Source organism: Hyperoodon ampullatus (genome assembly GCF_949752795.1).
Source record: "Hyperoodon ampullatus genome assembly, chromosome: 19".
Lineage (NCBI taxonomy): Eukaryota > Metazoa > Chordata > Mammalia > Artiodactyla > Ziphiidae > Hyperoodon > Hyperoodon ampullatus.
Genome location: NC_136932.1, coordinates 40204075 through 40215991, shown reverse-complemented (window position 1 = coordinate 40215991; position 11917 = coordinate 40204075). Strand labels below are relative to the sequence as shown.

At 44.8% G+C, this 11917-nt stretch overlaps 2 protein-coding genes across 9 annotated transcripts in view; one reads left to right on the top strand and one right to left on the bottom strand.

Moving 5' to 3' along the window:
* Window positions 1–53: 53 nt before the first annotated feature.
* On the bottom strand, window positions 54–7153 carry RPAIN (RPA interacting protein; the record flags this gene model as incomplete). Of its 6 annotated transcripts, none has more annotated exons than XM_079725261.1 (7): window positions 7047–7153; window positions 5286–5456; window positions 4219–4279; window positions 1884–1995; window positions 1671–1734; window positions 475–615; window positions 54–158 (listed from the first exon to the last, which is right to left on the bottom strand). In XM_079725261.1, exons 1-7 carry the CDS (start codon window positions 7125–7127, stop codon window positions 129–131), a joined length of 660 nt encoding a protein of 219 aa, XP_079581387.1. In that variant the 5' UTR covers window positions 7128–7153. The 6 variants fall into 6 exon arrangements, 5 of the variants coding, with proteins under 5 accessions (XP_079581387.1, XP_079581385.1, XP_079581386.1 ...); XM_079725260.1 differs by having other exon boundaries at window positions 129–158; window positions 451–615; XM_079725259.1 differs by having other exon boundaries at window positions 64–615.
* Window positions 7154–7720: 567 nt separating this feature from the next.
* NUP88 (nucleoporin 88) overlaps window positions 7721–11917 on the top strand; it is a gene marked incomplete at its 5' end in the record, with an annotated part of 37470 nt that continues 33273 nt past the window's right edge. For 2 of the 3 annotated variants that reach the window (XM_079725448.1, XM_079725447.1), the window contains 3 exons: window positions 7736–8038; window positions 10705–10874; window positions 11635–11760. In XM_079725448.1, coding sequence (XP_079581574.1) covers window positions 7736–8038; window positions 10705–10874; window positions 11635–11760 — 599 coding nt within the window. Of the gene's footprint in view, window positions 8039–10704; window positions 10875–11634; window positions 11761–11917 lie in introns of all 3 variants that reach the window. The other variant, XM_079725446.1, reaches the window with a different exon arrangement.

The window sequence follows — 11917 nt, the reverse complement described above, 5'->3', positions numbered from 1 at the left end:
AAAGAGCAGAGAAAACTTTGAAACGTTTTAATACAAAATAAGTTATAAATGAAAGATCTATTTACAAGGCCCCTTCCCAAGACAGAACTTGTTTCCAACCCAGTAGATCGTGTGCACCAGGGTTGGCTCTAGAGGATCACAGCCCAAGTATCACAAGCCTGAATTTAAATAGAAAAAAAGTTAGCTTAAATCATATTCCAGTCCCAAAAGTAATCTCAATATATGGTTACAAGTTGTAACCAGTAATGACAGTAATGACTTATGCTGCTCCTTCCACGACCTGGGCTGCCTCTGTCCCTCCCCCTTTCAGGGAATGATTGGCCTTTTTAACTGAAGTGACTTCACTTTTCTATGCAAGTAAAGTTCCTCAGAGAATAAACTGCATTTTTATAAACATTTACCTCTTTCCTACCAGGGTGGGAATAAAAGCAACCACTGACCTGCTTTTACCACTGGGTCCTGGGGGAGGCTTACCAGACAGCTCATGAGAAGACTGGACTTTTCCTCTGTTCCTTCAGTGACCGAAAATGCCGGCGTGTGGGGACAATACGCACTGTGTTCATTCACGCTGTCTTCCAAACGGGCGCGAAACTTTTGCTCTGTCACCTCCGGAGACTGAAAAATAAAGTTAAACTACAAGCTAACCTTGTCGTCTCATAGTCAACAGGTTGAAAACCCCGATTCCTCACCATCCTGTAACTATGGCTCACTGTGATGGCTTGACTCCTCGGACCTTTAGAAATGCTCATGATCGTGCTGAGAGGATCTCTTAAGTAATGTCCATCTGACCGCCTCTCCAGATGGACCAGGGCTCTCCACTCCCGCCCTGAACACTGACTGCTCACCGCACCAGGAACGTCCAGAGCTGGGAGGCTTCTGGGCCTCCCCGCGTTTCTGCCTCTACCAGCCAAGCGTATCCTTACCAAGAGCCGGTGCTGCTTGGTTCTACGTCTGTGCTAACTGAACTTGCTATTGTAACTGACTGATTTAATTATCTACTATGTAAACCAATGAAATAAGAGAATGAAACAAAGTTGTGTTTTTGTGATAAGTGGAATATTTCAATATTCCAACAGTCAAACAGAAACAGTCAAAAAGATAAGTCCCTAAAAAAAAAGGTGTTGAATTAGGTAAAAGATGGGGAGGAAAACTCCTGAAGGGCACTCAGCTTCCTGATGCACTTTACAGAAACAAAACAGGAAATGCGAGCCTATGCGCTTTAAGAGCAGTTTATAAAAAACAAAAACAAGAAAAGCCTCAGCTCTCCAATCAGCAGAGCCTCGCCCAAGGACTGTCAAGTAAGTGTATATGTTTAAAACTTCCTATAAAATGTTTCATTTGTATAACTTACCACCTCAATGAACTGGCAGACTTTTAGCCACATCATGTCAGATAAGAGGGCTCCTGTATTTTAAGATCACTGACACTTAAAATTCTGAATACAGCTGTCTTCATATATGGAACATTTTAATGTAAATCAGATACAAGTGTTTCCAGTTCTAAACTGGGCTTTCTAGAAAGCTCCTAAGCAGTGGTACATTAATAAGTACCTCACAAATAGGCTGTCTGTATTCTCACCATGGATAATTGCAAGCTACCAGTGTGAACTGAACCTGAAGTTGGGAAGAGATGTGTGCAGAGGTGACACGATCTGTGTGAGGAACACTCACATGAGATGGGATGTACAGGCCACACTGACACATGAGCACACCGCCTGCTATTCTCAGATTGTACCTGGAAGCAGAATTGGGATCCCAGAGCGTTACGGCCAGCAGACCTGGATCCCCCAACCTTCCCAGGTAACAGATTTGGGGGGAAATTCCACTCACCTTGGAGTGTGGGGTGGGAACAAATAATGCTGAAAAGGTTGTAAAAACTCTTACTTTGTACACACAGGGCAGATGAGGGAGTTTGCTTCCCACTCAGCCAGCATGACGCTGAGACACTTTTCATCAAACTGCAAGCTCTTCTCGTACTCACTGATGATGGACTGTTCTGCAAGGCAAAGGACAGCTGGCGTGTTTCACCGCACGTCACCTGGGTCGCCCTGTCCTGAGAGCTAAGCTTCACTTTCAAAGGCGTCATCCACACAAGAGAAGAATGTGGGCAAAATCACACTACCAATCACTAGATATTTACTGCTCAGGCTTCATCTTGTTGGATCTTTCCCCTCCTGTCTGTCCTCTCCTTGTGAAGTGATGAGGCTAAGAGACAAAGAGACAACTTTCACACCCATCTCCAGAGGCCACAGGGGCAGAGATGAAGAGTGGCAGGGTCCCAGGGGCAGCTGGAGAACGCGGACACTGACGGCTTCAGATGCCAGGCCCACCTGGCTGAGTCTAAGGTGAGCTGTTCGCCAGTGTCCACAGACTCAGGTTCTGTGTTGTTCAGAACGTGTGTAGCAAACATGCAACAAGCCCTAGTACTTAGTAGGCCTGGGGTACAAAGATGAAGAAGGCTGGTTCCTGCTCTTGATGAGCTCACCATCTTGACTTCGGAGCAGGGGTCAGCAAACCACAGCCCACAGGCCATTCCAGCCCACCTAACATTTTTAATTTAAAAAAAATTTTTGGCCATGTCACAGGGCATGCAGGATCTTAGTTTCCCGACCAGGGATCGAATACGTGCCCCTGCAGTGGAAGCATGACGTCTTAACCACTGGACCTCCAGGGAAGTCCCCCCCCTTCCATTTTTTAAGTAAAGTTGTAATGGAACAGCCACGCTCATTTGGTTTATATATGGGCTATAGCTGTTTTCACACTACAACAGCAGAACTAAGGAGCTGCAATAGCCTAAATATTTACTATCTGGCCCCTCACAGAAAGTTTGCCAGCCTCTATTCTAGAAGGTTCCCTATGACTGAGTATGGCAGAACACAGCAAATTCTTATCACGACAGATTTTTAAATTAAATATACCCCGAGAGAAATATTTGGTGAGTCCTGTGTTTCACCACTAAGATAGGTTTTGCAGGTGAGGGTAAAGAGAAAATCAATTAAAAAGAAAAAAGAATTAAAATCAAGGAATATACAGTCTAACTGGAGTCAACACACCAATCATAATAACTAACGTTTGCACAGCACTATGTGTCAAATGCTGTTTTAAGTTCTTCATATAAACTTTTTCACTACTACTTCCTTATTTTAAAGATGAGGAGACAGGCACAGGGAGATTAAGTGCTTTGCCCAGCGCCACACAAGTTAAAGTGGTAAAGCTGAGAAGTGAATCTTAGCAGCCTAGGCCAAGAGTTCATGCTTTTGCATCCTCAAGGTAATAGCTATTGTGTATTGAAAACTTCCTATATGCCAGGCACTGCTCTAAGTCTACACATATTATTTAAGCCTACAAATGGTTTTGTAGTTTTACAGAGTCAGTCTGTTATCTCTATTTAACAGATGACAAAAACTAAGCCTAATCAAGATAGGGCTATGTGGGCCTCCCTGGTGGCGCAGTGGTTGGGAGTCCGCCTGCCGATGCAGGGGATACGGGTTCGTGCCCCGGTCTGGGAGGATCCCATATGCCGCGGAGCGGCTGGGCCCGTGAGCCATGGCTGCTGGGCCTGCGCGTCCGGAGCCTGTGCTCCGCAACGGGAGAGGCCACAACAGTGAGAGGCCCGCGTACCACCAAAAAAAAAAAAAAAAAGATAGGGCTATGTGAGATAAATGACTTAATTATATAAGGTGCTAAATTACGCACTCCGTGGTGCTATGATTCCGCAGGAAGGGGACGCTCACAAGACCCTGGGGAGTCAGTAAAGAACAGATACAAGAGAAGGTACTTGAATTAGGTAGTGCAAGAGATCTGATCATGCACCATCCTGTAAGGTGACAGGATTACTACTGATCTATTAACAGAGAGGTACTGTCGGATAGAATAGACACGGGAACTGGATTCACAGCACTGATTTTACTTCCCAACTCCACCACCAGCTGTGCAACCTGTGTAAGACACCACTGTCTTCTGTCTCACGCTACCTGGTAGGGGCATGATAAGGAGAGAACCATAGCATGGAAGGAGAGGTCTGAGCACACAGCCTGGAAACAATGAAGACTATTATTATTGGCAAGACAGACAGCCATAGACCTTAGAGTAAAAACAGAGACTTCTGGACACTCGACTGAAGATGGAAATAATGAGTTAAAAACATTCTGTTCAGAAAAAAGCATCAGCATTAGAGCAGCTAGAGATATAGGCAGGAAGAACTATTCTTAGACTTCACCTTGATCAATCAGCTCCTGTTGGATTTCCTCCAGCACGGCCAGGTCCAGCGGCTCCTCCAACTGCAAGAGAAAGTAGGGTCAGCAGAGGTTTGAAGTTATGATCAGCTGACAAGACCCACAATGATTCACACTTGGAGGCTGGCTTGAAGAACAGATTTAACTGAGGAAATCAACCCAGCCCTTCTGTAGAATGTGCCGACAATGCGGTAATGTGGCTGTGCTGAGAAAGGCATCAACAGATGATTAAACCAGCCAGTGACAAAATAATGGTACCACATTTGGGGGAGACAGTATAGGGGAGGAGCTAAGTATGTGGCTCTGCTAAAGCTCTGGGACCATTAGAAAGTTCCTAACCTCTGTCAGCCTCATTTCAGGCCTCTGTAAAGTGGGAATAAAATCCACCTGAGAGGGTTATTGTGCGCACTAATTGTGATTATGTAGCACAATGTAGGACACATAGAAGGCACCAATAATGCCTCTTTATCACAGAGAGCCTTGCTGTTTTCAAAGCAGTTTCCCACATGTTTCTTATACTGTCCTCACAATACCGACAACATGATCTTCTGCATCTTACAAATGGGAAAACTAAAGCTCAAAGAGGCAGAGTTAAGAGTCAACAGCAAAACCAGGATCAGAATTCCAGAACTACTCACTTCCAATCCAGTGCTCTTCCGGATACATGGTACATGGTCTCCTATCCACACCCAGTTCCTAACCCTGGCTGAGATTAGAACCAGAAAGTTCCTGGAGACCTTTTTAAAAAGAGAGATTCCTAGCTCAGGCCTACTGAATCAAAAGCTCCAGGGGTGGAGCCAGTGAGTGAAATTTCTTTCTTTTCAGCTTCAGAAGTGATCACGATGCAATGATGCAGCAGGTCGACAGCCTGGTATTTATGAACCATTAATTAATCTAGAAGAGTCTAACGTTAAAGGTAGAAGAAGCTGGGTGAGAGGCTGTTAGGATCCTGTTTGGGGCTGGAGGGTGGATGGGTTTAGAGGACTTGGGGAAATAGGCAGAGAGAGGACCCTGGCATCCTTGGTGCTAAGAACACATGTCCCAGCCTGACCTGAGCCAAGGCCTCTGGCCGGCTCTCCACCGACTGCAAAGCATTCCACTCTTCTTCCATCACCTCCTGCACTAGAAAGATGTTCTGAGCTCCTCCTGACATATTGCCTCCAGCCTGGCGATATTTGTTCAGGAGCCTGTCCCGGCTGTTTCTCATTCTCTGCAGGCATCCCTTGGAAGGAGAAAGAGGCAAGGGGGGAGAAAAGGCAATTCCGTCAAAAACAAACAAAAAACACCTCTTAGATTAGTTGTTAAAACATTAAAGGAATTTCATAGACACAAAATTTCAACTCTAATCCCAACTATTGTTATTTTGGCACCTTCCTCTCCAGCCCTTATCCATGTGTAGATGGATGAAATTACAATGCTTGGGTCACGTATTTCCAGACTGACATATTTCATAGTCTGTCTTTAATGCCAGCTTGCTTAATGGTTGGGTGATAATAGCACAGCATCCACTGTGCTAACAGGACACTTAGGTTGCTTCCTAATTCTTTTTTTTGTGTTTTGTTTTGGTTTTGCTTTTATATAAATTTATTTATTTAATTTATTTATTTTGGGCTGCATTGGGTCTTCATTGCTGCACACTGGCTTTCTCTAGTTGCAGCGAGGGGGGGCTACTTTCGTTGCGGTGCATGGGCTTCTCATTTTGGTGGCTTCTCGTTGCAGAGCATGGGCTCTAGGTACATGGGCTTCAGTAGTTGTGGCACGTGGGCTCAGTAGTTGTGGCTCACGGGCTTAGCTGCTCCGTGGCATATGGGATCTTCCAGGACCGGGGCTTGAACCCATGTCCCCTGCACTGGCAGGCGGATTCTTAACCACTGCGCCACCAGGAAGTCCCACTTCCTAATTCTTGCTACTCTCGATATGATTCTAGTAGCCGCCATCCTGTACGATGTTTCTCAACTTCAGGCAATCTTGTCCCCTAGGGGACATGTGGCAATGACTGGAGACATTTTTGGTTGTCACAGCTCTAGCTGTAGGATTATTGACATCTAGTAAGTAGAGGCCGGTGAGGCTGCTAAACATTCTACAATCCCAGAACAGTACCCCCACAACAAAGAACTATCGTCTTCAAAATGTCAAGAACCAGGATTGAGAAATCCTGCTGTCGACAGTCATTTCTAGCATCAGATTATTTTCCTGGGATATATCCACTACTTCAGAGATTCCTGAAAAGACAGGCCATAGTACTTACAGGAACCAGACTGAGCTGAGGATAGGTCAGAACTGACCGTAGGCTACAACTCTGCTAAGACAGTGACGGAGGCTCAGAAGAAATAGTTTGGAATAGGAAGAGAAATAATTTCCGGGATTAGAAATAATGTCTAATTATTCTATTCCTCTGTGGAATAGACATAACGTCTCTCTCGCTTGCGGTGAGTGTACAAGGTGCCTCTCTAGTGTCCACCGACCCGACATCAGCGGGTGATGGTGGTGTCACCGTAGAGATGTAGAGGTGCAGAGGTGCGGTCGCGATCACACTTCACACTGAAAGCAAACCCGAGTCCAAAAGGAAGGCTTCCTGGCACCGGGCCGGCCCGGGCTAATGCCACACCCAGAGGGACAGAAACTCCAGGAAGTGGCCGGGCGGTGGCCGAGGCCCGGACCTACAGGCGGGAGGCCCGGGTTCCAGGTCCACCTCCACGGACACCTGCTTCACCCGGCTGGGCTGAGAGCAAAGCAAGGAGGAGAGCGGTTGCCAGGACGGACTAGGGGAGTGACGACAGCCCGGCCAAGGCTCTCCAAACCCCACACTCACCTGCCTGAAAGCCTCTTTCCAAGGCGGCGAGCCCACCAGTTTATACAGCCAGCGACGCCGAGACCCTGATCCCTCGGCCATCTCCTTTTCGCGGGAGTCGCCGCCAGAAGGCCCCGCCCCCGGGGGCGCGTGCAGAATCCTGGGAGTTGTAGTTCCTGGGTGCTGGTCTCACCAGATCGTAGGGAATTCTGGGAAGAGTTGTCCTTCCGGCCGGCCCCACTCGGAGAGAGGCTTGGGCAACCCCAGAATGAGAGACTAAAGAAGTGACATTTGTGAGGTCTGCCCAACTGGATTGAGGGAGGTAAGTCTTGAGGGAAGGTTTTAGATGTTTAGGTTTATCCAGGTGGAGGTGTCCAATAAGCAATTAGATACACAGGTCTCAGGCGCTTTACCCCCAGCTACTAGACTTCCCACATCCCCAAAGCTTTCTCTAAGCAGGCCCTGGCATGTTGACCTTCTCATCCCGCCCCCTTTGGCTTCAGAATAGGCTTGACTGGTGATTGGCTTTGCTTTGGCGGTGACGCTACCTGATGGGCTGGCCTCACCTTCGCCCCGCCCCTCCCCTAGCCCTGCTCGGGCTTCCGGGCTCCCTGCTCGATGACTGGCCGAAGCAGTGGACGGCTGGAAGCGAATTGGCTGCCCTCAGCGGCGGGCTGAGCAACTGGGCAGACGAGAGCTGTTGGGCTAAGATGGCGGCCGCCAAAGGAGCCGCGGGAGACGGTGAGCCGTGGCAGACCTGGCTCCCTGACCATGCCGTGTTCTTGCGGCTCCGAGAAGGACGGAAAAACCAGAGCCCAGCCGCAGCCGAGAAGCCGGCTTCTTCATCATTGCCTTCGCCGCCGCCCCTGCCGCCGCACTTGCTGACGAGAAACCTGGTCTTGGGCCTCGGCGGAGAGCTCTTCTTATGGGACGGAGAAGGCAGCTCCTTTTTAGTCGTGCGCCTTCGGGACCCCAGCGGTGCCGGTGAGGAGTCCTCCCTCTCCCAATACCAGGTACGACCAGGCTGATCTGGAAAATGACCCTCAGCTGGGATCTGAAGTAGCGTTTACGTCCCTTTCCCATCCTGGCTGGTTTTCGTCTGCTGGGAGGGGTGCTATGCGAGGGTGAGCAGACGTCCTTTTGGGGGGCGTCCAGCTGCGAGAGGAAAAGTCTTATTTTCATTCGCTGTAGCGTGGCCGCAGAACCTTTTGAAGCCTCTGTACGCATATTTCACTCCTTCCATATATGTTCGTTGACTCTGACGCTGCGCCGGATACTGTTATAGGAACGCCTGCGCTCCAGATGCTTAAATTCGCGGGGTCTGGGAGGAAGGGAGAGACCATGGAGTAACAGTAAAACATCAGTGGTGCAGGTGCTCTGAAGAAAAGCAAAGCAGGGGTAAGAGGCTTAAGAGTGTGGGTGCACTCGCTCTTTTTAGGAGGTTGGTCCCGAGAATCCGATGTCATGACGTCACACTCATAAAATAATAGGGACAGTCCTAACTTTCTCTTGGGGTTGTTGAGAGCATTACGTCGGGTCGTTGATTTGAAAGCAACAAGCTTCGTGCCTGACATGGAGGAGGAATCCCCTGTTAGCTCTTTCCAAAAATTAGGCCGTCTCCAGAGTTGAAAGGGATTTTTGCTGGCGTCTGAGAAGCCAACAGCATGTGAAAGTAGGTGTGATCAGAAAGTACTACAGACTTCTTGTGACTAAACATTGCTTTATGGAAGCGTTTATTTGTAATAAGCCGATTCGCGTCTTTTAAAGATTACAAAATAAAACTTGGCCCCCATTCTGACATATGGCATACATATATCGTGTGCCGTTGATTCTTGCTCATGAGAAATGATTTGAATCAGGTGCTGGCATTGTTTTTGCAGTTTTGAAAACAGGTCACAAGCCCACAAACTACTGACTGTAAAATTTCAGTTTATAAGAGTAAGTGTTAGATGGTCAGCACACAGTATTAACAATAGCACCCTATATTGCTATGCAGAATTTAGCACAGTCATGATTAAATTATTTATACTTGTTAATTTATTGTCTGACTTCTTTTCTGGCGTGCAAGCACCAAGGCAGGGGCTGTGTCCGCCTTACTTAGTTTTGTATCCCCAGTACTTCAGTGTGCTTGGAAAATATAAACCTTCAGTACGTATTGATAACTGTCTGAATGACCTTCAATCCTCCAAATGTCAAAAACTCAGAGATAGACAAGGTAGCAGTTTAGCATGAGTTGCAACTTTCAGTGAAATGAAAACATGAATAGTAACCTTAAAAACCAAACCAAATCAAACAAAAAGACAACTCTCCCCCAAAAAGGCAAATCGAAAGCATGAGTAGTGACTTTAAAAACCAAATCAAACCAAAAACCAAACCAAAAAAGCCCACGTCAATTATGTGATTATCACAGGTGACCTAGGTAATTAGATTAGATTGTAAGCATAACAGGAGAAAGGTGGTCTTTGATTTGAGGTAGATCATTAGAATCAAGTAGGAAGAAGATTGAGAAGATGGGAAAAGAAGGAAAGAACCACTGACGGGAGAAAAAACAGTTTGATTAGGATCAGCAAAGGGCAGCTAAAAACAAAAACAAAGAAACTTCAGGCTTACAGACATCAGGAACAATTGAAATCACATTATCTTCAACAGTCTTGTCTAAAAAGATTTTGATTTAGGGTGATTCTCTATACATAAGGATAAGCAATACATTGGTAATCTCATGGTTTATTACTGAAAATAGAAAGAAAAGAAAATGGGAATTTGAGATGCTCACGAGAGAAGAAATAGAAGTACTTTTTTTTTTTTTTTTGAGGGCATATGAGACAAACAGCCTAACAGAATCCCCTGAAAATATCACTGTTCAATGTCAAATATGCTTCGGTAAAGCAGCATTTTAGTTGCAGAAGCTCCTGAAACCATTCTCTATCTTATTGTACTATTTATAACAGTAATTATCATTTACTAGTACTTATGAGTTCTTCATTTGTCTGGTCACTAAAACATATATTGAGAGTTAGTTAGCAACATGCCATATACTATGCCAAAGATACAGAGAGGAAAGACACAGAGCTCAAGTAATTCATAGTTGTGTGGGATGAGCAGGTAAAAGGATAATTAGAATTCAGGGTGATAAGTACTAATAATAGAATTATCTAGGGTGTGCTATAGGAGTACAGAAAAGATGCATTAGTTCCTGGCCAGAAGGTCAGGGATATTTTCTTGGGAGGAAAGTGCATAGGAACTGAGTTTCCAAGAATGTTTTAGCCAGCTAAAAAAGAAAAATGAGGGCATTGCAGGAAAAATAGTTGTACAGAGACACAGAGACATAACAAAGTATGATGATTTCCCAGAAATACAAGTTAATCTGATTGGAGTATAAAGTACAAGTGGGGAATGGTGGAGAATTGACGCTGAAGTGGTAGTCTGGAGTTTGATCATAAAAAGGGAATTATATGTAGTATTTATCGAAGTAGGGAAACCTGGTGCATTTTACATAATATTCCAATCTAAATAGTTAAAAAATATCTCATCAGGTAATGGCTGAGGTGTTAGTACTTTACCCAGAATGTTTCATTAAACTACAGTTATAGAAAACTAAAGTGGTACTGTGCTTTCAAGTAACTGCCATATATATTTGCATTAAGATTAACTATTTTGACTAGTTTGCTTTAATTTTCAGAGATTGCTTTGCATAAATCCACCCCTGTTTGAAATCTATCAAGTCTTGTTAAGTCCAGCACAACATCATGTAGCACTTATAGGAATGAAAGGACTTATGATATTAGAATTACCTAAAAGGTGGGGGAAGAATTCTGAATTTGAAGGTGGAAAATCAACAGTGAATTGTAGGTAAGTTGTATTTCCATTTAGTGTTTATCTGTATAATTTGTAATACATGCAAAAAATTGCTTAAGACCAGTGGTTCTTAAGGTATGTTTACTCTGCTACTAGTGAAACATCAGTGTACTCCAGATGGTCTGCACACTGGCTTCTTGTGATAATAGTGTTTACAGTATATGTGGGGTTGTACTTTTATTCTGCCTAAATTATCACATTGCTGTCTCATTGGAAGTCAGGCTGTTTTTTCAAGTAGGTTGAAATAAGACGTTTTAAAAGCAGTTATTACCTGTGAGCCAGTTTTCTCATCAGTGTAACTAAGTTTTATTTTTGTATTTTTTTTCTTTTCCAATTAATCCTGAAAAATGAGAGTCTGAAAGATCTGAAAAGAATATAAGGTAGAAACCCATCTTCAGCTCCACAACTCATAGGTTGAGCCTCCTTAAAAATGTTTCCTTTCTAAATCTGTTTCCTCATTTCCACAATAGGAGTGATAATAGCTGCCCTTGTAGTTTCCTTACAAAGTTACTAAAAGGATCAAGTAAGATACTGTATCTAAAATCACTTGTAAAGTACAGTATCATATACTCTGCAATTTAGAAAATATTTTAATTTTGATTCTTTGATGTTGGTTGGTAGATGCTTCAAATGCTGTCTCAGCAAGATTTATAAGAAAGGAATTTGAAGGAAAGAAGAGCAAAGAGTGTTAAGATAGGTTTTCCTTTAGAAGCTTTTTCATCCAGGTTTTGGGAAACTGCTGTCTTTCTTTTAGCACCACTCCCGTTGCTGAGAGATTTTTCACCAGTTCTACGTCTCTGACTCTGAAGCACGCTGCCTGGTATCCGAGCGAGATGCTGGACCCCTACATAGTGCTGTTAACATCAGACAATGTAATAAGGTACATTTTTTTCTTACAGCTTTGTGAGTGGGAAGATTCTCTTTCTGGTTGCCAGTTAATAGCTCAAAGTACCACTAAATGGGTCAGTAGATGTTGGAAAGCTTTATCTGATGGCTGTTGTTACCCATTCTCAATCGTGTAAGAATTGTCCAGCTGC